Raw genomic sequence first — 26727 nt, forward strand, 5'->3', positions numbered from 1 at the left:
ACTTCTTAACTTAAAATTCAATACAGCAGTCCCCCTTACCCACAGGGGATACGTTCCAAGACCCCCAGGCGATGCCTGAAACCATGTACAATACCAAATCCCATATAAAGTATGTTTTTCCTACATATACATACTTATGATAAAGTTTAATTTATAAATTAGGCACAGTAAGAGATTAACAATAATAACTAATAATAAAATCGAACAATTGTAACAATATGCCAGCATCACGACTCTTGTGCTTTGGGGCCACTATTAAGTAAAATAAGGGTTACTTGAACACAAGCACTGAGAAACTGCAATGGTAGATCTGATAATCAAGAGGGCAACTAAGTGACTCACAGGCAGGTAAAGCGGATAATATATACAGAGTGGATACACTAGACAAAGAAATTATTCACATCCCAGGCAGGACAGAGCAGGACAGCCGATTTTATCACACTACTCAGAATAGTACATAATTTAAAGTTTAAGAATTGTTTATTTCTGTAATTTTCCATTTAATATTTTTTGACCACAGTTGACTATGGGTGACTGAAACCATGGAGAGTGAAACTAAAAATAAGGGTGAACTACTGTACGGTCATAACTATAAAATGGACAATTTTAAAATTCCTCCCCAGACTCTGCTAAAGAATTGAACTTCTCTACTAGTTTTCACACTTGGACATTTTCTTACTTTTCTGTAGCTTCCCAGGGATATGGAAGAAATACAGAAGACTGAGAGAATTCTAGATAGATACAATTTTTTTTTTTTGAGACAAGTTCTTGCCATGTCACCCATGCTGTCTAGCACTCCTAGCTTCAAGGGATCCTCCTACCTCAGCCTCCCAAGTAGCTGGGATTACAGGTGTACACCATCATGCCTGGCTCGACAGATACCATTTTAAACCAGACTATACTATTGTTTCCTAGATCCAAAGGCAATATACAAATGAACAATTTAATAAAAAGTAAATTTGAGGCCAAAATAAGAGTTTATTAGTTTTCTGTACTGTGTAACAAATTACTACAAATTTAACAACTTAAAATCACACACAATTATTATCTCAGAGTTTCCATGGATCAGGAGTTCAGAATATTTCTGCTGGATCCTTTGCTCAGAGTCTCACCAGACTGAAATCAAGGTGTTAGTCAAGGCTGTGTTCTAATATGGAACTCAGCGTCCTCGTCTAAGCTCATTCGGATTGTTGGCAAAATTCAGTTCCTTGTGGTTATAGGACTGAGGTCCCCATTTTCTTGCTGGCTATCAGGATTATTCTCAGCAACTCAAAGCTGCCTACAGTTTCCTGCCATGTGGCCCTCTCTAAAACACAGCAGTTTGTTTCTTCAAGACCAACAATAGAGTATCTGCTGCAGCTTTGAATCTAACTTCTTTAATCTCTGACCGCTTGATCCTCTTTTAAAGGAGCTCCTCTGATTAGATCAAGCCCATGTACTCAAGAGGGGGATATTTCATAGGATGTACACACAGGATGCAAGAATCGTGGAGGCTATCTTAGAATTCTGTCTATCACATTTAATCAAAGCAAAGAGCTTCCTGGTGATAACTTTTATCTAAAGACAACATACAACCTTGCATACAGAAGAATGGATAAGCTACATATAAAATTCAGATCATCCTCAAACACTACTTTTGGCATTTTATCTTTTGATAAAATTGGATAACAAACAGTTTGAGATTATAATATCAGATAAATATTTAGAGCATAATTTGCTCATTAGAGATTAATTAGGATAAAACTCTTCTAATGATTTGTTTTGGCTGGTAAATTCCAAAGAGAGGCCAAACTACCAACCTGACTCCACTGTATTGAGGACAAAATCCACCCATGGATCACTGCAGCAACTCAGAATACAATGGGCAAAAAAATGAAAACAGGGATATTCACCAAGAAAAAGCAGTTACCTACATAATTTCTAGAAGAGCCCAGACCAACTATTATATTAAGTAAGACTTTCAAATCTTTTTTCTCAGTAATATTCTACAGAAGGCTATTTAGAAATATTTTTAAAAGGAAGTTACAGGAGCAATATAAGAACAAGAACAGATTCTTTAAAGCCAAAACCAAGATTGTTGAACTAAAAGTAATAATGATAAAGTTCTAAATGGTAGCATTGACAATGCTAAAAATGGAATTAGTAAATTAGAAGGCAACATGGGGGAAAATGACAAAAGGATGAAATTATGAAGGACAAAGTAGGGAACACGGAAGATATTTACCTTTCTACGCTATATGATAGCAGGTTATGGCAGTAACTAGCTAGCGATTCACCAAATCTATTTTTTCTTCCCCCTAATCACACAGCCAAAGTGTATTTCCAAGCTACCCTTGCAGTGTTTGCAGTGTTTGATGTCTGACCAATGCAATATTGGCTAAAGTGCTAAGTGTCACTCAACAACCTTGATCCATAAAACCTCCAAGCATTACTTATTCTCTTTTCCCTTCTGCTGTACCTTGAAAGCCACATGTTAAAGTGATAGAGGCACAGTTGGAAAGAAAATCATTGCAAAGAAAACCATCAGAAAAAAATCAGAAACACTAATTTGAGATTGACATAAGTAAGAAATAAACCACTTCCTCTCCTTCTTTTCTTTCTTTCTTCCCACTCTCTCACCCCCCAGACACGGTCTCACACTACTGCCTGGGCTAGAGTGTGGTGGCATCAACATAGCTCACTTCAGCCTCCAACTTCTGGGCTCAAGCAATCTTCCTGCTTAAGCATTCCGAGTAGTTGGGACTACAGGCACACACGAGCACACCTGGATAATTTTTCAATTTTTTCTAAAGACGGGGTCTCCCTCTTGCGTAGGCTGATCTCAAACTCCTGGCCTCAAGTGATCCGCCTGCCTTGGCCTCCCAAAGTACTAGGATTACAGACATGAAGCACTGTGTCTATCCCCTCTTTTGTAACATCCACAAACTCACCCACTATGTGCAAAGTACGTGGTAGTTTCTCTATTTTCCTTACTGTCTAGGTACTACAGAAGATTTTAAAATGTGTTAAGATATCTTTACTCAAGGATTTTATATATACCATAGATTAGGATAATAATATATGCAATAAGAGCTACTCCTGAGATGAAAAATTTTATATAAGGAAGACTTATCAGTTAATTAAAAGTCCTGAATTCACACAAAAGATTTATCCATCATATCTTTACATGACAAAAGTACAGCAAACAGCTAATAGCTTACACAAATTGAGTACCACAGCAAACAAGTTCATTTCAACCTGACCTAAATTCTACTACAGGATCTGACCTTTACAAGTTATTAAACTTGAGCAGGTCACTTCCCTCCACTGGGCCTTAATTTCCTCAGACAAATAAAGAATGAGACCAGTTAAGCCTCACATTAAATAAATGGATTCCTTTTTCATCAAAAGGGAAGTAAATGTAATTTCTCAACCAGAAGCAACTTTTAAAAAGCCGGCTTCCATAGAGGCTTTGTACTATACTCTCCTATATTTTGAAAGCTTAGCAAAAACTTAGTCAACCACAATAAAGACTTATCTTAAAGGATACATTCGCTCTTGCATTCCAAATATATACCCAGCAATGCAAGGGTATATTCTCAATGATTAATTTTATTTATTTACCAATATAAAAAATACATAATATGATTATTTCTATCAGGTTTATCAATAACTAGTCTTACTTTTAATTTCAAAATATTAAGGGAGTACAAATTTTTTTTATGTAGATAACCTTATATAATGCTTAAGTCAGGGCTTTGGTGGGTCTGTCACCAGAATAGTGTTCACTGTACCCAACAGGTAAATTTTTATCCCACACCTTCTCTCCTACCCTTCCCCCACCTTGGTTTCCAATGTCCTTTGTATCTCTTTGTGCCTATGTATACCCATCGTTTAGTTCCCACTTATTAGAGAGAACTTAGAGTGTTTGGTATTCCATTCCTGAGATAATTCACTTAGGATAATTGTCTCCAGTTCCATCCAAGTTGCTGCAAAAGACATTATTTCATTCCTTTTTATAGCTGAGTAGTACTCCATGGTACATATAAACCATATTTTCTTTATCTACTTGTGAACTGATGGGCACTTAGGTTGGTTCCACATCTTTGCAACTGTGAATTGTGCTGCAATAAACATTTGAGTGCAGGTGTCCTTTGGGTAGATACCCAGCAGTGGGATTGCTGGATTGCTGGATCAAATGATAGGTCTACATTTAGTTCTTTGAGGAACTTCCATACTGTTTTCCATGGAGGCTGTACTAATTTGCAGTCCCAACAAGAGTGCATAAGCATTCCTATCTCTCTGCATCCAACGCCAGCATCTATTATTTGCTGACTTTTAATAATGGCCATTCTGATAGGGGTAAGGTGATACCTCATTGTAGTTTTAATTTCCCTTATGATTAGTGATGTTGAGCATTTTTTCATGTTTTCATCTTTTGAAAAACTTCCATTCATGTCTTTTGCCTACTTTTTGATGGGATTGTTTATTTCTTCTGGCTGATTTGGCTGAGTTCTTTGTAGATTCTGGATATTAGTCATTTGTTAGATGTATAGTTTGTGAATATTTTCTCCCATTTTATAGGTTGTCTATTTACTCTGTTAATTATTTCCTTTGCTGTGCAGAAGCTTTTTAATTTAATTAAGTCCCATTTATTAATTTTTGTTGTTGCTGTATTTGCCTTTGGGATCTTAGTCATAAATTCTTTGCATAGCCAATGTCTAAAAGAGTTTTCCTTATCTTTTTTCCTAGAATTTTTATGGTTTCATGCCTTACATTTAAGTCTTTTATCCATCCTAAATTAATTTTTTATATGGTGAGAGACAGGAGTCCTGTTTCATTCTTCTGCATGTGGCTATCCAATTTTCCTAGGAGTATTTATTGAATAGGGATTCCTTTCCTCAATGTATGTTGCTCTCTGATTTGTCAGAGATCAGTTGGTTACAGCTATGTAGTTTTATTTCTGGGATCTTTATTCTGTTCCACTGGTCTATGTCTCTACTATTATACCAATACCATGCTGTTTTGGTTACCATAGCCTTGCAGCATAATTTGAAGTCAGGTGATGTAATGACTCCAGATTTATTCTTGTTGTTTAGAATTGCTTCAGCTATTTGGGGCCCTTTTAGGTTCTAGATGAAGCTTAGGATTTTTTCTAGGTTGATGAAATAAGATGTTGGTATTTTGATGGGAAATGCACTGAATCTGTAAATCACTTTGGGCAGTATGGACAGTTTAATTAGGTTAATTCAGCCAATCCATGAGAATGGGATGTTTTTCCATTTGTTTGTATCATCTGTGATTTCTTTCATCAGTGTTTTACAGTTCTCCTTGTAGAGATCTTTCACCTCCTTGGTTAAGTATATTCCTAGGTATTTTACTTCCTTTGTAGCTATTGTGAATGGTATTAAGTCTTTGATTTGGCTCTCAGCTTGACTATTATTGGAATATATAGAAATGCTACTGATTTGTGTACATCGATTTTGTAACCTAAGACTTTGCTGAATTTATTTATCAATACTAGGAGTCTTTTGGTCGAGTCTTTAGGGTTTTCTAGATACAGGATCATACTGTCAGCAAACAGGAATAGTTTGGCCACCTCTTTCCTGATCTGGATGCCCTTTATTCCTTTGTCTTACCTCATTCTTCTGGCTAGGACTTCCAATACTATGTTGAATAGAGGTGGTGACAGTGGACACCCTTGTCTTGTTCTAGTTCTTTGGGGGAATGCTTTCAACTTTTCCCTACTCCATATGATGTTGGCTGTGGGTTTATCATATATGTCTTTTATAATTTTGAGGTATATTCCTTCTATGCATAGTTTGTTGAGGGTTTTTATAATGAAAAAGTACTGGATTTTATCGAATGCTTTTTCCACATCTATTGAGACAATCACATGTTCTTTGTTTTTGTTTCTGTTTATGTGGTGAATGGAGTTTGTTGATTTGCATATGTTGAATCATCCTTGCATCCCTGGAATAAAACCCACTTGATCATGGTGAATTACCCTTTTGATGTGTTTTTGAATTTCGTTTGCTAGTATTTTGTTGAGGATTTCTGCATGTATGTTCATATGGAATATTTGCCTGTAGTTCTCTTTTTTTGTTGTTTCCTTTCCTGGTTTTGGTGTCAAGATGACACTGGCTTCATAGAATTAGTTAGCCCTCCTTATTGATGTTGTGGAATAATTTCTATAGGATAGGTACCAGTTCTTCTTTGTAGGTCTGATAGAATCTGGCTGTGAATCCATATGGTCCAGGGCTTTTTTTTGTTGGGAGATTTTTTATTAGTGCTTCAATCTCACTGCTCATTATTGGTCTGTTCAGGATTTGTATTTCTTCCTGATTCAAGCCTGTGGGGTTGTGTGTTTCCAGGAATTTATCCATTTCCTCTTGGTTTTCTTGTTTGTTTCCATAGAGATTTTTGTAGTATTCATGGATAATATTTTGTATTTCCATGGTATCAGTTGTAATGCCTCTCTTTTTTCATTTCTGATTGAGCTTATTTGAGTCCATTCTCTTCTATTTCTGGTTAATCTGGCTAGTAGTCTATCAATTTTGTTTATCTTTTCAAAGAACCAACTTTTTGTTTCATTGCTTTTTTGGTTTCCATTTTAGTTCTGCTCTGAGCTGTTATTTCTTTTCTCCTGCTGGCTTTGGGTTTGGTTTGTTCTTTTTCTAGTTCCTTGAGATGTTTGATTAGGTTGTTAATTTGTGATCTTTCTGTCTTTTTGATGAAGGCATTTTAAGGCTATGAATTTTCCCCTTAGGACTGCTTTTTCTGTTTCCCATAGATTTTGAAAGCTTATGTCCTTTTGTCATTTAGTTCAAGGAATATTTTTATTTCCATCTTAATTTCATCATTGATCCAGGGGTCATTCAGCAGCAGGCTGTTTAATTTAATGACTTTGTGTAGAATTGAATGTTTCTCTTGGAATTGATTTTTAGTTTTACTCCACTATGGTCTAAGAAGATATATGATATTATTTCAAATTTTTTTAATTTGCTGAGACTTCTTTTGTGGCCTAAGTTATGATCAATCTTGGAAAAAGTCTCATGTGCTGATGAGAAGATTATATATTCAGTAGTTTGGGGGTAGAATGTTCAATAAACGTCTGTTACGTCCATGTGTTCTAGAGTCTCATTTAAGTCCATAGTTTCTTTACTCACTTTCTACTTTGATCATCTGTCTAGTTCTGTCAGTGAGATGTTGAAGTCCCCAGATATTAAGATGCTACTGTTTATTTCTATGCTTAGATCTTGCAGAATTTGCTTCATGAATCTGAGAGCTCCTGTGTTAGTTGCATATATGTTTAGGACTGTTATGTCTTCTTGTGGAATTACTCACTTTACTATTATATAATGATTATCTTTATCTTTTTTTTAGCCATTGTTGATTTAAAGTCTATTTTATCTAATATGAGAATGGCTACATCTGCTTGCTTTTAGTTTCCATTTGCATGAAATATTTTTTCCATCCCTTTCCCTTGAGTCTCTGCACCCTTGTGGGTTAGATGTGTTTCCTGAAGACAGCAGATACTTGGGTTGAGTTTTTTTCATCCATTCAGCTAGTTTATGTCTTTTAAGTGGGGCATTCAGATCGTTCATGTTAATTGTTAGCATTGATATGTGAGATGTTGTTCTGTTCATCATGTTGGGTGACAGCTTAATTGTTTTGCTCTTTCTTGTGCTATTGTTTTGTAAGAGCTGTGAGCTTTAACTTTTGGGTGCTTTCACAGTGCTTGGCATCTGTTGTGTTGTTCCATGTATAATACACTTTTGAGCATTTCCTGTAGGGCAGGGCTAGTAACAAATTCCTTTAGTGTTTGCTTGTCTGGAAAAGTCTTCATTTCTCTATAATTTATGAAACCTAATTCTCCAGTACACAAAATTCTTGGCTGTAAGTTCTTCTGTCTAAGAAGACTAAAAATGGAGCCCCAATCCCTTCTGGCTTGTAAGATCTCTGCTGAGAAGTCTGCTGTCAGCCTGATGGATTTTCCTTTGTAGGTTAGTTGTTGCTTTTGTCTTGCAGCTTGTACAATTTTCTTCTTCATTTTGACTTTAGCCAGGTTGATGATTACGTGTCTTGGAGATGTCCTATTTTCTATGACTCTTCCTGGTGTTCAATGACAATTTTGTATCTGGATATCTGAATTTCTGGTGATACTAGGTAAGTTATTCTCAATAATTCCCTTAAATAGGTTTTCCATGCTTTTTTATTTTTCTTCTTCTCCCTCTGGGATACCTATAATTCATATATTGGCTTGTTTCATATAGTTCCATATTTCTCTGTGTGACCATTCATTCTTCTTTATTCTTTTTCCTCTGTCTTTGACTTACTGGGTTAGTTGAAAAGCCTTATCTTCAGCCTCTCCTTCTGCTTGGTCCAGACTGTTGTTGAAGCTTTCTGCTGTATTTTATAATTCCCTAAATGACTCTTTCATTTCTCTAAGTCCTGTTATATATATTCTTATGTTGTCTATCTCTTTAGTGACTTTTTTATATTTTTCATTCACATTCTGAGATATATTTTGGTTTCATTGTTTTGGTTTTCAACTTTCTCTTCAATTCCATTCATCTTCTTTGCCATCCATATTCTGAATTCCATTTCTCACATTTCTACAATTTCCTTTTGGTTGGAGTCCATTGTTATGGATCTACTGTGATCCTTTGGGGGTATATCAAACTAGCTTGTTTTTTAATGTTGCCAGAATTCTTTTCCTGGATTCTTCTTCTCTGAAACCTCTTCTCTCAGCTTAAGACTGATCGCTTTGCAGAACACCTGTTCTCCTTTGCTAGGAACTCTCCTATTTAGTGAGGAGGAGGAGAAATCTCCAGGTAGCACTTTTGTGTTCTACCCCCAGAGAACTGACCCAGCAGGAGAGGGGCGGATGCACTGATAGCCTGTAACACGCTGTTCTCCTGCATAGTCCTGTTCCCCTGTAGTTGTCACAGTTAAAGCTAGTGCTGGGGAATATTAATTTGGATTGGTGGGTTGCTCCCCAGGCTGCGGTTGAAAGTTTTGGCAGGGGGCTGGGAAAGTCCCTCTCCACAAGGTGGGTGGCGTGACCTTGGCTGGCACCTGGGCAGGTCATGGGCTAGGTTACAGGACCTCAGTGGGTGCCTAGACACATCACAGGATCTTGGCCAGTGCCTGGGTGGGTCGTGAGATTTTGGCAGGTGCCTAGGCAAGTTATGGGACCTTGGCAGGAGGCTGGGCAAATCATGGGATCTTGGCCAGCACCTAGGAGGATTGAAGGACCTTGGCAGGTGCCTGTACTGTATCACAGGACCGCACCAGGCAGTGGGGTGGGTTGTGGGAACTTAGCAGGTGCCTGTGTGGGGCAGGGGACCTTGGCAGGTGCCTGCACAGGGCAGGGGCCTTGGCCAGTGCCTGGGTGGGTTGTGAGACTGCAGCCAGCGGCAGGTTGTCTCCTTAGGCCACAGCAGCTGGGCCACCCACAGCTGGGGAGGTGGGGGTGATATCAGCGCCCTGCTGGAGAGTCATAGTGGCTGGAGCTCTCCCTCTGCCCATGTCCTACTGTGGTAGCTGCTGCAGTGCTACTCAGGTGGCAGCGGAGGCACTAAAGAGATCTCAACTAGTTTTAAACTCTGCACTTTGTAAAGTATAACACTGACCAAATTCAAAAGAAGAAAGTGGGGGAGGAATATCTGTATTCCCCCAGGAAAGGGTAATTGGTAAACTTCTTTTGCTAGATCAAATAGACATTATAGATCAAAAAGACATCTGAATAGATTATCAAGGGTAGTTGAGACCTAAAATACAATTCAAAATCTAATCTGTTCCCTCATTTCCGATAGAATGATAAAAACTACAAATGACCTATTCAAGAACACTGTTGTTTATAGAACCAAAAAACTCTTTCCATATAACTGAATTTTTTCTATTTATTGATGTAGGCTACATCATCAGGTATACTGAGAAATTTTAATAAAATCATTGTGATAAATTTCAAAAGAGCAAGTATTATTGCAAATTATTATTGCTCTTTCATTCACAAAGACAAAAGAAATTCAGATGTTCCTCATGGCATTGATGACTTAGAGATGAAGGTATTTTTAGAAATCTAAGTATTTCTAACACATTTGTTAATTTATAAGCTGTAAATAAATGCCTTTCTGTGATCATAATTCACCACATTTCCCAACAGGCCTTTTTTCATTGATACCTGTTAAAATCATAAATATTCATATATAACATGACATCTTGCTTACATAGTAAACAATTAGCCAAACGCATTTGCAACACAATTTAAGTCATTAACTAGAAGGAGAACTTTAAAACATTTTGAGCTTCAAATTATATCCAAAGTCATGGAAAGTATTCAAATAACAGAAATACTTCTTCAAATCCCCAACATATAATCAGTCAGTATTTACTGAACACCCACAGAGCAAAACAACTGTCAACTGCTCTGTTAAAAAAAATAAATAAAAAACAATTTTAATCCTGTGTTTCCACAAAGATGAAGGATTTCCCTAAAATAATAAGAAACAATTAAGACACTTGGCAAAGAGAAACCTGTGTTTAACTGAATACTTGCAAAGCCATTGGACAACCTATCATAAATCGAAGACCTACTTGCTTCATGGCAGTCTCTCCAATTTTGTCTGAATGTTTGCGGATGCTCTCCAGAAAGTCTTTGAGATCAGACATAGAAACATCCTTTATTTCCTCTCGAAGCTTAGGGATGTTGTCCACCATCACCTTGCAGAATCGATAGTGGCTTACTTGAGGCAGATAGGTATGCTCTAGATGTTCCAGAGTTTTCAGTGCAGGATAATGCCTACAAAAGGAATTGATCACCTTTAGCTCAACTCAGTCTTCTTTAGGGTCACAGATATACTCCTCAGACAAAATGTCTAGCCTAATTTGGTATTCACTGTACATTAATACAATTCCAGTATTAATTTTTAATAAAAATATCAATGAAAAAACCTCAAATTATTAAAACTTAATATGTTTTAAAGGACTGGGAAATTATAATAAAAAAAGATTTTTTTTTTCTGAGGCAGGCTCTCATTCTGTCACCAAAGGCTAGAATGCAGTGGCATCATCATAGTTTACTGCAACCTCAAACTCCTGGGCTCAAGCAATCATGCCTCAGCCTCCCAAGTAGCTGGGACTACCGGTGCACATTACCACACTTGGCTAATTTTTCTTTCTTTCTTTCCTTTTTTTTTTTTTTTGATAGAAATGGGGTTTTGCTCATGCTCAGGCTGGGCTCATGCTCAGGCTGTTCTCGAAATCCTGGCCTCAAATGATCCTCCCACCTCGGCCTCCCAAAGTGCTAGGATTACAGGTACGAGCCCTCATGATCAGCTCAAAAGAGATTTTATCCAAAATATGCCTAAAACTTAGAATAACTACCAATGAAATAATTACATAAAGAATGAAACAAAAAATGATCATTTCAATGCCAAAAAAAAAAAATCCTATAAAATGAAGTACCCCGCCCCCCCCCCAAAAAAAGGAGTAGCCAAGGCTAAACTTCTAACTATGGCAGAGGGAAGAGCTTGGCAAATCTTCTATCCCAAAAACAAAAACAAATATAAAATAGACAAAACTATCCAAAACAACCATTTTCAGTACTCTGGAAATTGACCAGAGAAGAACAACAAATGGAGAACTGTTAATTCATGAAAACTGCCCAACAATGGGACTCTATAGTATTCCTGCCTGGGGCTACTTCCATCACCCTGCCCCTTCAATCCCTCCGCCCTGGGTCATTGGCCACGGCTAGTCATGAAAACCAGCAGCTTCCCTTACATTAGGAGCTAACATAATTTGGAGCAAAGGGTGAAAAACCCATATTAAGTGGCACATTAGTAAAAGTAACAAACTCAGTAAAAATAAATAAATAAATAAAACCTCCAGTTCTACTGGCCTGAAGTTGCAATCTGTGTTGGGGTAAACAACAGACTGGAGAACTAACCAGAAATTTAATAGGGAGGTCACTGAAATAAGAGACCTATAGAACGGCTTGATAAGCTCTCTGCAAGTCTCTAGCTGCCTGAGAGGCTATGCACACATGCAAGGGACACCGAACCTGAGCACTCCAAATATCCCTAGTTTACTAGGAGGCTGTAGGCAGGCACCTATGTGCCTAGCATAAAGTAAAAGCACAGGCACACTTGGAAAGGTCCTGAACCTTTAATGCACTTCCTTACTCACATACAAACCCATTGGCAAAGAATGAAAACCTTACTGGCTCCAGTTTGAGCACAACTTTGATCAATCATTAGCTGATGTCTATTCAAAAATGAAAGTGAAATATCAATACAATACCTTCCCAGATAAACAAAGACTGAAAGAATTCCTTGCTAGAAGACCTGCCTTACAAAAAATACTAAAGGATGCCTGAAAGGAAATGACAGCAGATGGTAACTTGATTCACAGAAAGAAATGAAGAACATGGGAAATAGTAAACATATGCTAAATATAAAAGACTGAATGAACATATTTTTTCTCTTTTCTTAACTCCTTTAAAAGATATTTAAAAGCAATCATTATAACACCATACTGTTAGGTTTATAAAATACATAAAAGTAATATATATAACAATAGTAGCACAAAAGAGGAGAAAATAAACGGAGCTACGTTGAATCAAAACTACTGGTAAATATTACAACAAATTTGTATCAGCAGTGACCTACAGTAGACTGTAATAAGCGAAGAGGCATATTATAATCCATCAAGCAACCTCTAAAAAATATCAAAAACATATTATCATTTAAAAATCAAAAGAATTAAAATAGTATGCTACAAAATTAACAGAAAAGAAACCAGCAAAGGAGGAACAGAAACAAAAACAACATGAAAAATATAGAAAACAAAGAGCAAAATCCAACCGTATCAATAATTACATTAAGCCAGGCGCGGTGGCTCACGCCTGTAATCCTAGCACTCTGGGAGGCCGAGGCGGGTGGATCGCTTGAGGTCAGGAGTTCAAGACCAGCCTGAGCAAGAGCGAGACCCTGTCTCTACTAAAAATAGAAAGAAATTATCTGGCAAACTAAAAATATATATGTAGAAAAAAAAAATTAGCCAGGCATGGTGGCGCATGCCTGTAGTCCCAGCTACTGAGGAGGCTGAGGCAGTAGGATCGCTTAAGCCCAGGAGTTTGAGGTTGCTGTGAGCTAGGCTGACGCCATGGCACTCACTCTAGACCGGGCAACAGCGAGACTCTGTCTCAAAAAAAAATAATAATAATTGCATTAAATGTGAAGGAATTAAACACACAAATCAGAAAGCATACATCATCAAGACAGGATTTTAAAAGGATAATCCAACTACATACTATCTACAAGAAACACAAATTAGATTCAAAGATACAAAGAAGTTAAAAGTAAAAGATGGAAGAAGATATGCTATACAAAAAGTAACCATAAAAGAATTGAAATAGCTATATTAATATGAGATACAAAAGACTTTAAGATAACAAATATTGCTAATAACACAGAGGAACATTTCATAATAATAAAAGGGACATTATTAATCTGATAAGTGGTAAAGCGTCTATAAGCATAAGAGGACAAATAAAACTAAGATTGATAAAGGTGACTAGGTAAAAACAAAATAAGTTATGCATAAAAAGAATATTACAAGAATATTACTAAGAGGAAACAAAAAACTGGTAAAGATTGCTTGTAATGTATTAATATATAAAAGATTAATAAACTTGAGTTCTTTTTTTAAAAAAGCAATGAACAAAGAAAATTCACAAAAGAACAAAAAAAAGGGCCAACATATGGAAAAAGAAGCTGAACTTATACGTGAAGAAATGCAAATCAAAAACATAATTTGCCACTCAAACTGCCAAAGATTTCTTAAAAGATAATGTGTATTATGTCCGGGGTTTCAATGAATGGGAATTCACAGCCTGCTGGCAAAAAATTTTTATTAATGACAGAAGTTTACAATGAAGAATTTTAGCAAAACAACTATTCGAAACAATTGCATTGCAATAACAAAAATAAGATGTACAAAAATATGTATGAGCCTCTTGAATTGTAGAGCTATTCATATTATGAAAAAAAAGACTAACCTAGATGTCTAATAACAAGGAATTGGTTAAATACATTATATGTCCATGTAGTAAAATACTAATACAATAGAAAACGTCTACAATATTATTGAATGAAAATCATTTGAAGAAATAGATCTTATCACTTTTCAGCCTTTTGGCTAAGATTAAGTATAGTATCTATTTTTATCAGTTTAATGTGTGATGCATCCCTATCAGAGGACAACACATGAAGTAGATTTTTGGAGCAGGGAGATAAAATGGGAGCCTGCTTCATCCACTCCACACATCAACCTGGCATTACAGTACCTCCAGGAACAGTGTACCAATTGAAAAAAAAATAGATCTTACAAGTATAATCATGACTTTTAAAAGTATAAATATATACACATGTATAAATTATGAATATGTTGGTATACAATATATATCACTGAATACACATACACACATACAAAAGTGCAGAGAGAAATAATGAGAAAAATATATGTAAAAATGTTAACCATGATTTTCTTCCTTTGGACAGGAACATTATGAGTGATAACTTTCTTCTTCATACTTTTAATTCCCTAATTTCCACATTTCCCATGACATATTTAGTATAGGAAAAATTCAGTTTCATCCCTATAAATAAGAAAGAATCATAGCTGTATTTTGGACTTTAAGAATTATTTTCACAGCAGATACTTAAGCTCTTCTTGCTCCAGTGAACTTAGTACTACAAACACTAAAGACTAGAAACTGGTTTTACTTGCTGTATTTCTTGTTTTCCCTCATGTGTTCCAAAAATCAAAATCTTAGTCCAAATAAATGGAGGGAAGAAAAGTCTATTCCTCCTAAATTTAGAAATAAAAGTACAAATACAGTTAAATCTGAAATAGCTGCTTTTATTAAAATTTTACAGGCTCAAAAACAATACAATTCACATGGATAGTGTAAACAGAATGGTGTTTATACTACAATTAGGTACGAAGAGCTATGTGCAATAAAATGCAGTTCCTCTAGAGAGAAACTTTAGAATGGATAGAAAGCCAGAAATTAAGCCCAAAAGATAAACACACTTTGGGGTTTAGTTATATTTTGGAACATTGTTTATAAAATGAGAAAAATCCAACAATGTTGCCTGCAGACACAAGGCACATTCACTGATGAGACACATGGCTTATGCTGAAAACATCTGGTCTGTCAAATAGCTCCACATTTTTCAAGGCTAATTAGTACAAAACCCAGTGATTCCTGGCAACAAAGAATGTTACCTTATTTTCCCATTGTCCCTCCCCTAGTATACACATGTTCCTACTATAATAGATCAATAAGATTATTTAAATTTCTAGTCTTTTTTAATGTCAGTATCAAGTTAAAGAATGACAGCCAATTAAATACCTGTCTAGCCAAGCACCAAAAGAAAAAAACTATTTCTAATGGCTACAGAAATCCAGAACTAGATTATGATGTTACTTTTGACAACCTCCAAACATTATTAAAACTGAATCAAAAGCCAAATTCCTAAGTTTCATTTGCATGTATGCTCACTCTTTCCCTTCCCCCACGCAGGCTCCCTTCCTAACAGAGATGTAAGCAGAAATAAAGTAAAGAAAATAAAAGCAAAGAATAAAAGGGAAGAAGGCAGGAAAAGAGGACCAAATAATTCTATAAACAGAATAACTAAGGTCAGAATAACTTAGACATAGTTGAGTGCTATAGTGAGAAGAGGAATGTTAATTTCAGGCAAATTAAATTTTGGTACTTTCTTGCCATAGCATGAATTCTTTCAAAATGATGGCTTTTAAAATTCTAGTAAGTGATCTTTGAAAGGAAATCACAACTATCTATCTAACTATAAGAAACTTTTTAAAATTTAAAATATAAAATATGAAATAAAAGCTTTCACCATACGAAAATATTAGTGCCTTTCCTAACCAAAGATCATCATTAACAAATATTCAATCCCTTCTATGTGCTAGAGATAGAAAGATAGTCAGTTATCTTTCCTTAGGGAGCATAAAACCCAGCAGTATAATCAGTATTTATAACATTAAAACAAATAACTATACTTCCAGCCATGAAAGCCTAACAAGGAACAGACATGACCTCCCATTTATAAACAACTAGAATACTAGGTAAAATACATAAAACAACTGTTTTCAGACATTGGACATTAGGCAACACAGAACTACGATCTCTGAAAAAAGGGAAACAAATAAGGTGAATTTAATAATTACTTGGCTTATCTACCTAAAGGTGATTTCTAGATCATGGACACAGCCAGAGAAAAACCCAAACAGCTCAGCAGCCTTGCTGACTTTATGAGTCAAAGATAGTAGTTCAGGAAAGTTGAGGAAGTTTGAAGTTTTGTGCCAAAGTTCCCCGAAAAAACAAAGCAATACAGAAAAAGAACTGCAGAAATCCACACAGAGGTCTCCTTGAGTCTGCTGAGTACTAAGACAGGCATGGGAAAAGTGAAATTCCACATGGATACGCAAAAAAGGGAGGAAGTAGGGAGGGAAGATGGAAGTGAGAGAAGGGAAGGAGAGACCAATGAAGGTTATGTAAGATGAAGAGTTCAAAGAGCTCAGACAAAGAAGAGAAACACTGGAACTCTGAAGAGCCAAAGTGAAGAGTCCTCAGGGACTCCTGAATTATTCAGAGTAGATTACAGAGGGATCAAGTCTTATTTAGTAAAGCTGAACTGCCCCTGGAATGAAGGCGGACCTAAAAGAGCTTAAGTATGTGGTTTGAAAATATCAAACTGATCTGCAACCAACTGAACTATTTGCCAAGAGAAAGCACAACACTCTATATGAGAAAAAAGACCCCAAAATGCAGACACTCATCAACATATCATAATATTGGTTATCCAATCAAAATTACTAGACATGATAAGAAGCAAAAAATTGACCTGTAACCAGGAAAAACAAAATCAATCTGCAGAAAGAAATCCCAAAATGCCAGAAGTGGTAGAATTAGCAAAGAAGCACATGAAAACAGCTATTAGAACTATATACATGTACTTAAAGAAATACACAAAAATAACGAGAGAAATAAAACATAAAAAACTAAACTTCTGAACATGAAAAATATATTATCTGAAATGAAAATTTCACTGGATGGAATTAAAACATTACACAATGTAAATGAGAGAGAGCGAGATCAGTACATTTGAACACAGTAATAAAATCTTACACAAATAAAGCACAGAGAAAAGAAAGACTGGGGTGAATAAAAGAATAGATCCTCAAGTCACCTGTGAGATTATATCAAGCAGTCCAACACAGATGTAACTGAAGGCTCACAATGGGAAAAAGACAGAAAGAATATTTGGAAAAATAATGTCTGAACATTTCCAGATTTTATGAAAGCTGTAAACCTACAAATCCAAGAAGCCAAACAAACCACAAGCAGATAAATACACACATGTGTGCACACACACACATATATTTACACTAAATCAAATTGCTAAATACAAATGATAAAGATAAAAGCTTTTAAGCACCTGGCAAAAAGACATTATGTACAGAGAAACAAGGGTAAGACTGTTTATATACCTCTCCTCAGAAACTACACAAGCCAGAAGGCAATGAAATGGTATCTTATGAAGTAATGAAACTATAAATCTACAATTCTATATCTATCAAAAATATTTTTCAAAAATGAAAGTGAACATCCACCAGGATGGCTATAATCAAAAAGACAGACAATAGTAAGTATTGACTAGGATGTGCAGAAATTGGAATGTTCATATGCTGCTGCTGGGAAGACAAAAAGGTGCAGCAGCCTTGGAAAACAGTCCAGCAGTTCCTCAAAAGGAGAAAACACACAGTTACCCTATGACCCAGAAGTCCCACTCCTAAGTATATTCCCAAGAAAACTGGAAGCATATGCCCACACAAAACCTTGTAAATGATTATTTGTAGCAGTATTATTCATAATAGCTAAAAAGTGAAAACAACTCAAATTTTCATCAACTGATAAAAAGACAAAATGTGGTAAATCCATACAAGAAAGAGTACTCAGTCATAAAAAGGAATAAAGTAATCATACATGCGACAACATGGATGAATCTTGAAAACGCTATGCTAAGTGGAAAAAGTCAGACACAAAAGGCCACATACTATATGATTCCGTTTATATGAGATGTTCACAATAGGCAAATCTACGGAGACAGAAAGTAGATTAGTGGTTGCCAGGGCTGAGGGGAAAGAGGAATGAGCATAAAATTTTTTTGGGGGGGTAATGAAAATGAATCACTAGAATCAGGCGGTAGTGATGACGGCACAATCCTGTCAATGTACTACAAACCACTGAATTGCACACATAAAAATGATGTTATGAAATGTGAATTATAACTCAATTTTTAAAATGAAGGTGAAATAAAGACTTCTTGAAAAATATTGTATTTCTTTGTTTACTAGTTAGATGTTTAAAAAAAAGAAATATTGTATTTCTGAGAGAATTCATAATCAGCAACTGATCTAACAAGAAATATTAAAGGATGTTCTTCAAGCAAAAGGGAAAAATAACATCAGATGAAATAAAAAGTGCCAGAAGTGGTAAACATGTAGGTAAACAGAAAACACTTTTTCTCTTATTTTTAATTTCTTTAAAAAGTAAAAGATAGTTTATAACAAAAATGAACATGTATTATGAGCACTGTATACCATATAGTATAATAACATAAAGGAGGATAAAATGAAAGCATATCATTATAAAATCTTGCATTGTGTGCAATTTGGTAAATATTATTTAAAGATCCACTGTAAGTTAAATATATACATTGTAAAGCTTGAATCAACCACTAAGAAAATACAGTCAACCCTCCGTATCCACAGGTTCCTCATACATGGATTCAACCAACTGCAGATTGAAAATATTCAGAAAAATACAACAAAAAAATAACAATAAAACAATTAAAAATAATAGAAATTAAAAAAACAATACAGTATAGTTGTATTTACATGGCATTTACATTGTATTAGGTATTATAAGTAATCTAGAGATGATTTAAAGTATATAAGAGGATATGCATAGTTTATACACAAACCACAGTATTTTCTATGAGAGACTTGAGCATCTACAGATTTTGGTATCCACAGAGGTGGGGGCCTGTAACAAATACCCTGAGGATACCGAGGGATAACTTTGTAAAACAAAGAGGTATAGTTTACAAGGCATTAGTGAATATAAAATGCAATCCTAAAATATAGTCAAATGATTGAAAAGCAGGCAGGAATAGAGAGAAGGAATAAAGAACAGATAAGATAAATGAAAAATAAATTAGAGGACAGTATATTTAAACCCATACATTGATAATTGAATTAAATGTAAAAGATCTCAACAGTCTAATTTAAAGACAGAGACTGTCAGACAAGAGTTTTTTTAAAAAGCAAGCTCATTTTACAAAATAACTGGCCTATAATCTTCTAAATGACAAGCTCATAAAAGTCAAGGAAAGACTGAGAACAGTTCCAGACTAAAGAAGACTAAAGAGATGTAACAGCTAAATGCAACACATGATTTGAGCTGAATTCGTTTGCTATAAAGGACATGATTGAGACAATTTGCAAAACTTGAATTGGGTATGAGGATTAGATGCTAGTAATATATCAACGTTAATTTCCATTCTCTATTACACTGTGGTTGCATAGGAGAACGTCTTTATCAGTAGGAAATTTGGGGATGATGGTGTATCATTTTAGCAACTTATTTTCAATTGTTTCAGGGAAAAGACACAGTAACAAATACTAAACTTAATAATGTTTAAAAATAAAATTTTTTAAACCCACAAAATAAATTTGACTATGTCAAAACTTAAAACTACCATACAACAAAAAGTACTAACTGTGCAAAGTTAACAGATAAGCCACATCTTAGAAGACAGTGTTTGCAGCATATAACAGGAAAAGGCATCCAAAGTATATAATGAATTCCTATGAATGAAAAAGAAAACAACAGACAATCTAAGAGAAAAGTAAAGAGAAAACCCAAATACCCCATAATTAATCTCATTAGTAATCTAATAAAAAGATGAAAAATCATGATAATCTTCATTTCACAATCAACAGACTAGCAAAAACCAAAAAGTTAAACAATATAGATGCTACCAAGAGGAAGAGTAACAAGACTTACCATAAAATGTCAGTGATAGTGTAAAAAGGTAAATCATTTTGAAGAACAATAGTAGAATCAAAGACACATATACCCTTCTTTGATCCAACTGATCCCTTATGGGTATAAACCCTAGATAAGCAGAATTGGCATCACCTGGGAGCTAGGCAGAAAATGCAGACTCTCAGGAATGACCCCAGACCTACTCAATCAGAACCTGCATTTAACTAGATTAGCAGAATGGGCATCACCTGGGAGCTTAGTAGAAAATGCATAATCTCAGGAATTACCAGAGACCTACTCAATCAGAATCTACATTTCACGAGATTAGCAAAATTGGTATCAGCCGGGATCTTAGTACAAAATGCAGAATCTCAGGAATTAGCCCAGACCTATTCAATCAGAATCTACATTTAACTAGATTAGCAGAATTAGTATCAGCTGGGAGCCTAGTAGAAAATGCAGAATCTCAGAAATGACCCCAGACCTACATAATCAGTATCTATATCTAACTAGATTAGCAAAATTAGCATCACCTGGGAGTTTAGTACAAAATGCAGAATCTCAGGAATGACCCCAGACTTACTAAATCTCAGAATCTACATTTCACTAGATTAGCAGAATTGGTATCACCTGGGAGCTAGGTGGAAAATGCAGAATCTCAGGAATGACCCCAGATCTACTTAATCAGAATCTACATTTCACTACATTAGCAGAATTGGCATCACCTGGGAGCTTAGTAGAAAATGCAGAATCTCAGGAATTACCCCACACCTACTCATCAGAATCTACATTTAAGAAGTCCCCATGATTCATATTGCATAACAACATCTGAAGAACATCGCTCTCAAGAAACTTTCAATGTGAGTACAAGGATACATGAACAAGGATATTTACTGCACAATTGTGTGCCATAACAAACAATTGAAAACATATCACATGTCCCTTATAGTATGGGTCAGGATATCCATATGTTGTTACCCTGTAGTAACTGTACCCCCAATCTCAGTGGCTTAAAGCAAAGATTTAAAACTTACTCATGTTATACATTCTCAGTAGGTTGGCAGGGAAGCTCTGCTTATAGAAGTCACTCAGGGATTCAACCACCACCTTGGACGTTACCATTTGTCATGACCAAGAGAAAATAAGAGAACCCTGCAGAGAGCTGCACGGGAAATTAAATGCTAATCCCCAAAGTGGCAAATATCATTTGTGCTCACATCTTAGCCAGGAACAGTCACATGGCTCAACCCACACACAGGGAGCCCCGGAAATATAACCCTGCCTCGTGCCAAAAGAAGGGTGAGCTAGAAATATTTGTGAACAGCACTTATGACAACTGGAATTGGAAGAGGAAATGTAGATTACTCATATAATGGACTCCTATGGAGATTAAAATGAGCAAACTACAACTATAAACAAAGAAAACAAGCTGTCTACTAGCACATAAGCCCCATGAAGGGAGACATTTTTGTTCACAGCTGTTTCCCTAGCACCAAGAGCAATGCCTAGCACATAGTAGGTACTCAATTCATCTTTGTTGAGTAAGCAGATGCATCTTAAAAGAAGGACTGAGAACCATCTAAATAAACATTTTTTAAACACAAAATTTAAAAATGAGATTTATAGATATTAAGACTAGAAGGACATTCACCAAATTTCTTTTTTTTTTTTTTTTTTTTTTTGAGACAAGGTCTTGTTCTGTCCCCTAGAATGGAGTGCAGTAGCATCATTATAGCTGACTGCAACCTCAAATTCCTGGACTCAAGCGATCCTCCTGCCTCAGCCTTCCACATAGCTGGGACTACAGATGCGCACCACCACGCCCCACTAATTTTTCTATTTTTTGTAGAGATGAGGTCTCGCTCTTGCTCAGGCTGGTCTTGAACTCCTAGCCTCAAGTAATCTTCCCACCTTGGCCTCCCCAAAGTGCTAGGACTATAGGAGATGAGCCACCAGACCCAGCCCTCACCAAATTTCTGATACTGATTGCCTCAGGGGAGTAGGAAAAGGAATAGGACCAAGAAAGGGGAAAAATTTTATCTGTGGTTTTAAAAAATATATACTGCATATCTCTGTCTATATATACTTTTTTATATATGCCATATGTACTCACATATATAAATACGAATCAAAACTGGAAAACTGTTGACATCTGTTAATTCAGAGAAGTTGGTATACAAGTATTTTTTTTTATTCTCTATCATTTTAGAACTTTACTACAAGGTTATTAGAGAAATAATACTACTTTCATATCTCATTGACCAGAACTTCTCACAGTGTCCTACCCATGTTTTCTTATGATAGCATGTCCTCCTGGAGAGAAGGGAGTCTAGAAAACAATCCTAAGAAACTTGAAAAATGTTGATGCCTAATGCTTCAAAATTCTTGAGAATTTAAAATTTTTATCCATAATATTTCTATTCTTATTTCAATATTAAGTACACTTTAATGGTATACTTTTTCTTCAAAACCTAGATAAAATTAACATTCTAGGAAATTATGCCCTGTTTATCCTACAGTTTCACATATCCTCATCATACTGCAGGATACTCCAAGGCAGACAGGGTGGGGATGCTTACTCTAGTTTAGGATGAAGAACAAAAGAGTCACCGTAGTTTCCTCTGGAATAAAACTAGAAGATGACAATACATAGAAGAGGAATCCTCTGAATGTAACCTTGCCCTTGCCCTTTGTAATGATTAATTTTATGTGTCAACTTGGCTAGGCCACAGTACCCAGATATTTGGCCAAACATTATTCTAGGTGTTTCTTTGAAGGTATTTTTTAAATAAGATTGACATTTAAATCAGTAGACTGGAGGTAAAGAAGATTACCTTCCATAATGTGTGTGTGGGCCTCATCCAATTGCAATCAAAGACCTCAACAGAGAAAAAGCTAATTTGGCCAGATGTGGTGGCTCACACCTATAATCCTAGCACTTTGGGAGTCTGAGGTGGGAGGATCGCTTGAGGCCAGGAGCTCAAGACCAGCCTGGACGACATAGCGAGACCCCATCTCTACAAAAAAAAAAAAAAAAATAGAAAAAATTAGTGGGCTGTGGTGATATGCGCCTGTAGTCCCAGCTACTCAGAAGGCTGAGGCAGGAGAATCACTTGAGCCCAGGAGTTGAAGACTGCTGCAGTGAGCTATGATGATGCCACCATACTCTAGCCTGGGCAACAGAGCAAGACATTGCTTCAAAAAAAAAAAGAAAAGAAAAGAAGAAAAGAGAAAGAAGAGAAGAGAAAGAGAAGAGAAGAGAAGAGAAGAGAAGAGAAGAGAAGAGAAGAGAAGAGAAGAGAAGAGAAGAGAAGAGGGGAAAAAAGAAAAGAAAGAGAAAAGAAAAAAGAAAAAAAAGAAAAACGAAGAAAAGACTAACGTTGCCTAAGGAAGAGGGAATTCTGCCAGCAGACTTCCTTTGGACTCAAGCTATAACATTAACTCTTCCCTGGGATTCTATCATATGGACCTACTCTGCAGATTTTGGACTTACTTGGTACCTTCTACAATTGTGTGAGCCAATTCCTTAAAATAAATACTTCTCTCTCTAAATAAATAGATAGACACACACACACACACACACACACACACACACACTCTACTGGTTTTGTTTTTCTGGAGAACCCTGGCTAATACACTCCTGCACCAGAACCATTGCTATTTTTTTCTACAACAATACTAAATAAACCAAAACATGTCTCTCAAACCAACTATCACTAAAAAGGGTTACATGCTTTTCCCTAAAAGACTGGGTCTTCTAAAAATCAAACAATAAGTCTTATTTATTAAACAAAATCATGACAAAACACATCAGTATACCACTAATATATGTAAATAAATCTAGGATGAATCAATAGATATACAAAAGGCTATAGAAGATGTTATGGACTTGAATTATGTTTTGAAAACTTATGCTAAATATGGGCCTTAAACATATTCTAAATAACAGAAAATTTTAGATAATAAAAACTCTTCAATAAAAAATCTTACCTTTTAGTTTTCATCTGGTCCCTCAGTTTGCTGTACATCTCCAGGACTTAAAAGAGAGAAAAGAGCACACAAACAGTATTTAGAGAGAGTGAAAGATAATTAAAGCTAAAAAAAAAAATTACAGCAAGAATTCTACTCCACTTCTAGTTCCTCACCTGGAAGACACAGCATTAATTTATCAACAGTGGCAGAAATATTTCTCTGTTGTAGTCGACACTGCTTCAGCTCTTCCATTGCTATTACCAGCTTGGCAAGAGGGAAAAAGACTGAATTATGCCAATAGCTGTAAATAAAAAGCTTTCAGTCACATTTTTCCACACTGTGTTCAATTCATCAGAAAATCCCAGACAGTTTCATAGTAAGACCTGCCAAGTGAACTAAGGAACTGCCTTTCCCAACCAGTAAAACATTGCTGCACAGTTTCCCACTTTCTTCCCAAGATACATACTATACTCTATTATACAATTTGAAAGTCTCAATAAAATGAAATCCTAAAATACAAGGGCTATTCAGGGAAAACATTTTTGCATATTTTCTCCAAACCCTGTTTAGACTCTTCATGATTTATAGTTTTATCAATCTTCTGAGAAGATCCTATATTTCTTTCATCAGCATTGGACTCCTAGAGGAGAATAGTTCTTCCCACACAGCTTCAAATGAGTCTTGAAAATGATCTTCAACTAAATCCGTATTTCAACAAACAAACCACACACTTAGAAGATGTGACTTTTCTAAGAGTTACAGTTTAGTGAAGAGTAACTTACTTTTATTCCCATAGTTCCTATTTTAAAAACTTTTACCTGAACTCATCCTACAACTAGAAGAAACTGCACTCCACAGAATTTAGAATATGTGAGACAAACTTTTAAATTAAGCAATAATCTAAATATCCACTTGTAGCATTCATCCCATAAGACCTAAAAATGTTATCTGCTTAGATATCACGCAAAAAATAGCAAAAGAAAATAGCCCTGATTAAGCCACTGACAATCAAAAGCTAATCCTAAAACTTATTAAAATTAAGCATTAAATTAAATATTAGGTGATAAAGAAGGTGCATGATACAGAGAACAGTAATGGGCTGAGTCAGAAAACCTGGGTTTTAATCCTAGCCTTGCCAATTACTGTATAAACTTCAGCAAATCATTTGTTTTAGTTTCCTCATCAATAAAATAGTGATAATATCTGTCCTCACTTTGTCTACCATGAGGATGGTAGTGAGTAAATGGATATAAAATAATATTGTAAACTATGAAAGTTTAAAGAGTGAGTATATTAATTAATAGAATCAATGATTTTTTAGCAAATATTTATTGAGCACCAACTTTGAGCCAGTCACTATTTAGGTAGGTAGAAGGGATATATCAATAAATAAAACAAACAAAATTTTCTGACCCCGTGGAGCTTAATTTCCAATGAAGGGAAACAGATAAAATACATATATACATATATAAGTAATAAAATATAATATCAGAGCATGATATGAGCAAGGGAGAAAAAAAACGTGGGAAAGGGTAAAAAGAATGCCAGGAGTTCAGGGTGAGTCTGAAACTTCAAATAATGTGGTTAGGAAAGGCCTCATTAAGAAAGTAAAATTTGAGCAAAGATTTGAAGTAGGCAAATATTTGGGAAAGAACATTTCAGGCAGAGGGATCAGCACTTGCCATAATATGACCACTCAATGGTTTAAAAACACAGCTAAGGAAGGCTGTATCTTCTCTCACTAGGCTTTCTAGAGGTTATATTCATTTAATTCAGGTAAACATTAGAGGAAGCAACAATAATGTCCACATACTTCCAACATATTACTTATAGTTCTTACAAAACACTAAATGAATAACATAGTCATCAAAAGAAAATGGCATGAAACAGAAAGGATGTTTTTCAAAAGGTAAACTGGCCTTACTTCTTTTCCCTCATGTTGTAGTTTTCTATTAGTATCCGTCACTTGATTCTGTGGAGAGAAGACAATTTAAACTCATAAAAAACAAACATTTAGACAATAGTTGAAGATCAAACTTTTACATGGAAAGACTGGGGATAGATAGTTTACTTTCAGTATTCCACCACATACTGGTCCAGTGGCATTCTCTTGGGTTTAAATTATATCAGCTTTTCTACTGGACATTTATATGACCTTCTGAACAATGAAAAGAAAAATTTACTAATGGATATGTTGAATTTAGAACATTCCAAACTAAGAGATTATAATGACTAAAGATTACACTTTACCTTTGGAAAGAAAAGAGAGAAAAATAAAATAGAAAAACCTACAAAGAGTCTTACCATCTCTACAAAATCTAGAAAAAACAAATTTTATTATAGGTAGTCCTCATTTCACCAAAAGTGCTAGAAAAGTCAGGTATGAATCGAACTTTTTAACTCAAGTCAAAATTTCCCTATTTATTATCTTAATTTTAGAAAATGTTTTAACTTAATTCCTTTTGGATCATAATTCTTAACAGCTCCTAACCCTTCCATACTCCCATTTTTACAGCATAATCTCTCTATCTCTCACATAGAGATAGTCAAAAATACGTGACTAAGCTATAAATGACCTAGTTCATTGTAAAGAAACTGGCATCCACCTTTTTTTGGCATCCACT

The 26727-nt window shown here is 35.5% G+C and overlaps 1 protein-coding gene and 1 non-coding gene across 2 annotated transcripts in view; one reads left to right on the forward strand and one right to left on the reverse strand.

The window, feature by feature from the left end:
- The window catches only part of EXOC6B (exocyst complex component 6B), a 544417-nt gene that overhangs the window by 428097 nt on the left and 89593 nt on the right, over positions 1 to 26727 (reverse strand). Inside the window, exons 3-6 of the mRNA XM_045549850.1 lie at positions 26028 to 26075; positions 24277 to 24367; positions 24122 to 24167; positions 10582 to 10786 (exon numbers count right to left, since the gene is read on the reverse strand). Of these exons, the coding sequence (XP_045405806.1) occupies positions 10582 to 10786; positions 24122 to 24167; positions 24277 to 24367; positions 26028 to 26075 (390 nt within the window). The remainder of the gene's footprint in view (positions 1 to 10581; positions 10787 to 24121; positions 24168 to 24276; positions 24368 to 26027; positions 26076 to 26727) is intronic.
- Positions 14168 to 14357, forward strand: LOC123637507. The gene has a single exon (XR_006734889.1). It is a non-coding gene; the product is annotated as a U2 spliceosomal RNA (small nuclear RNA).

Source organism: Lemur catta, chromosome 4 (assembly GCF_020740605.2).
Source record: "Lemur catta isolate mLemCat1 chromosome 4, mLemCat1.pri, whole genome shotgun sequence".
Classification (NCBI taxonomy): domain Eukaryota; kingdom Metazoa; phylum Chordata; class Mammalia; order Primates; family Lemuridae; genus Lemur; species Lemur catta.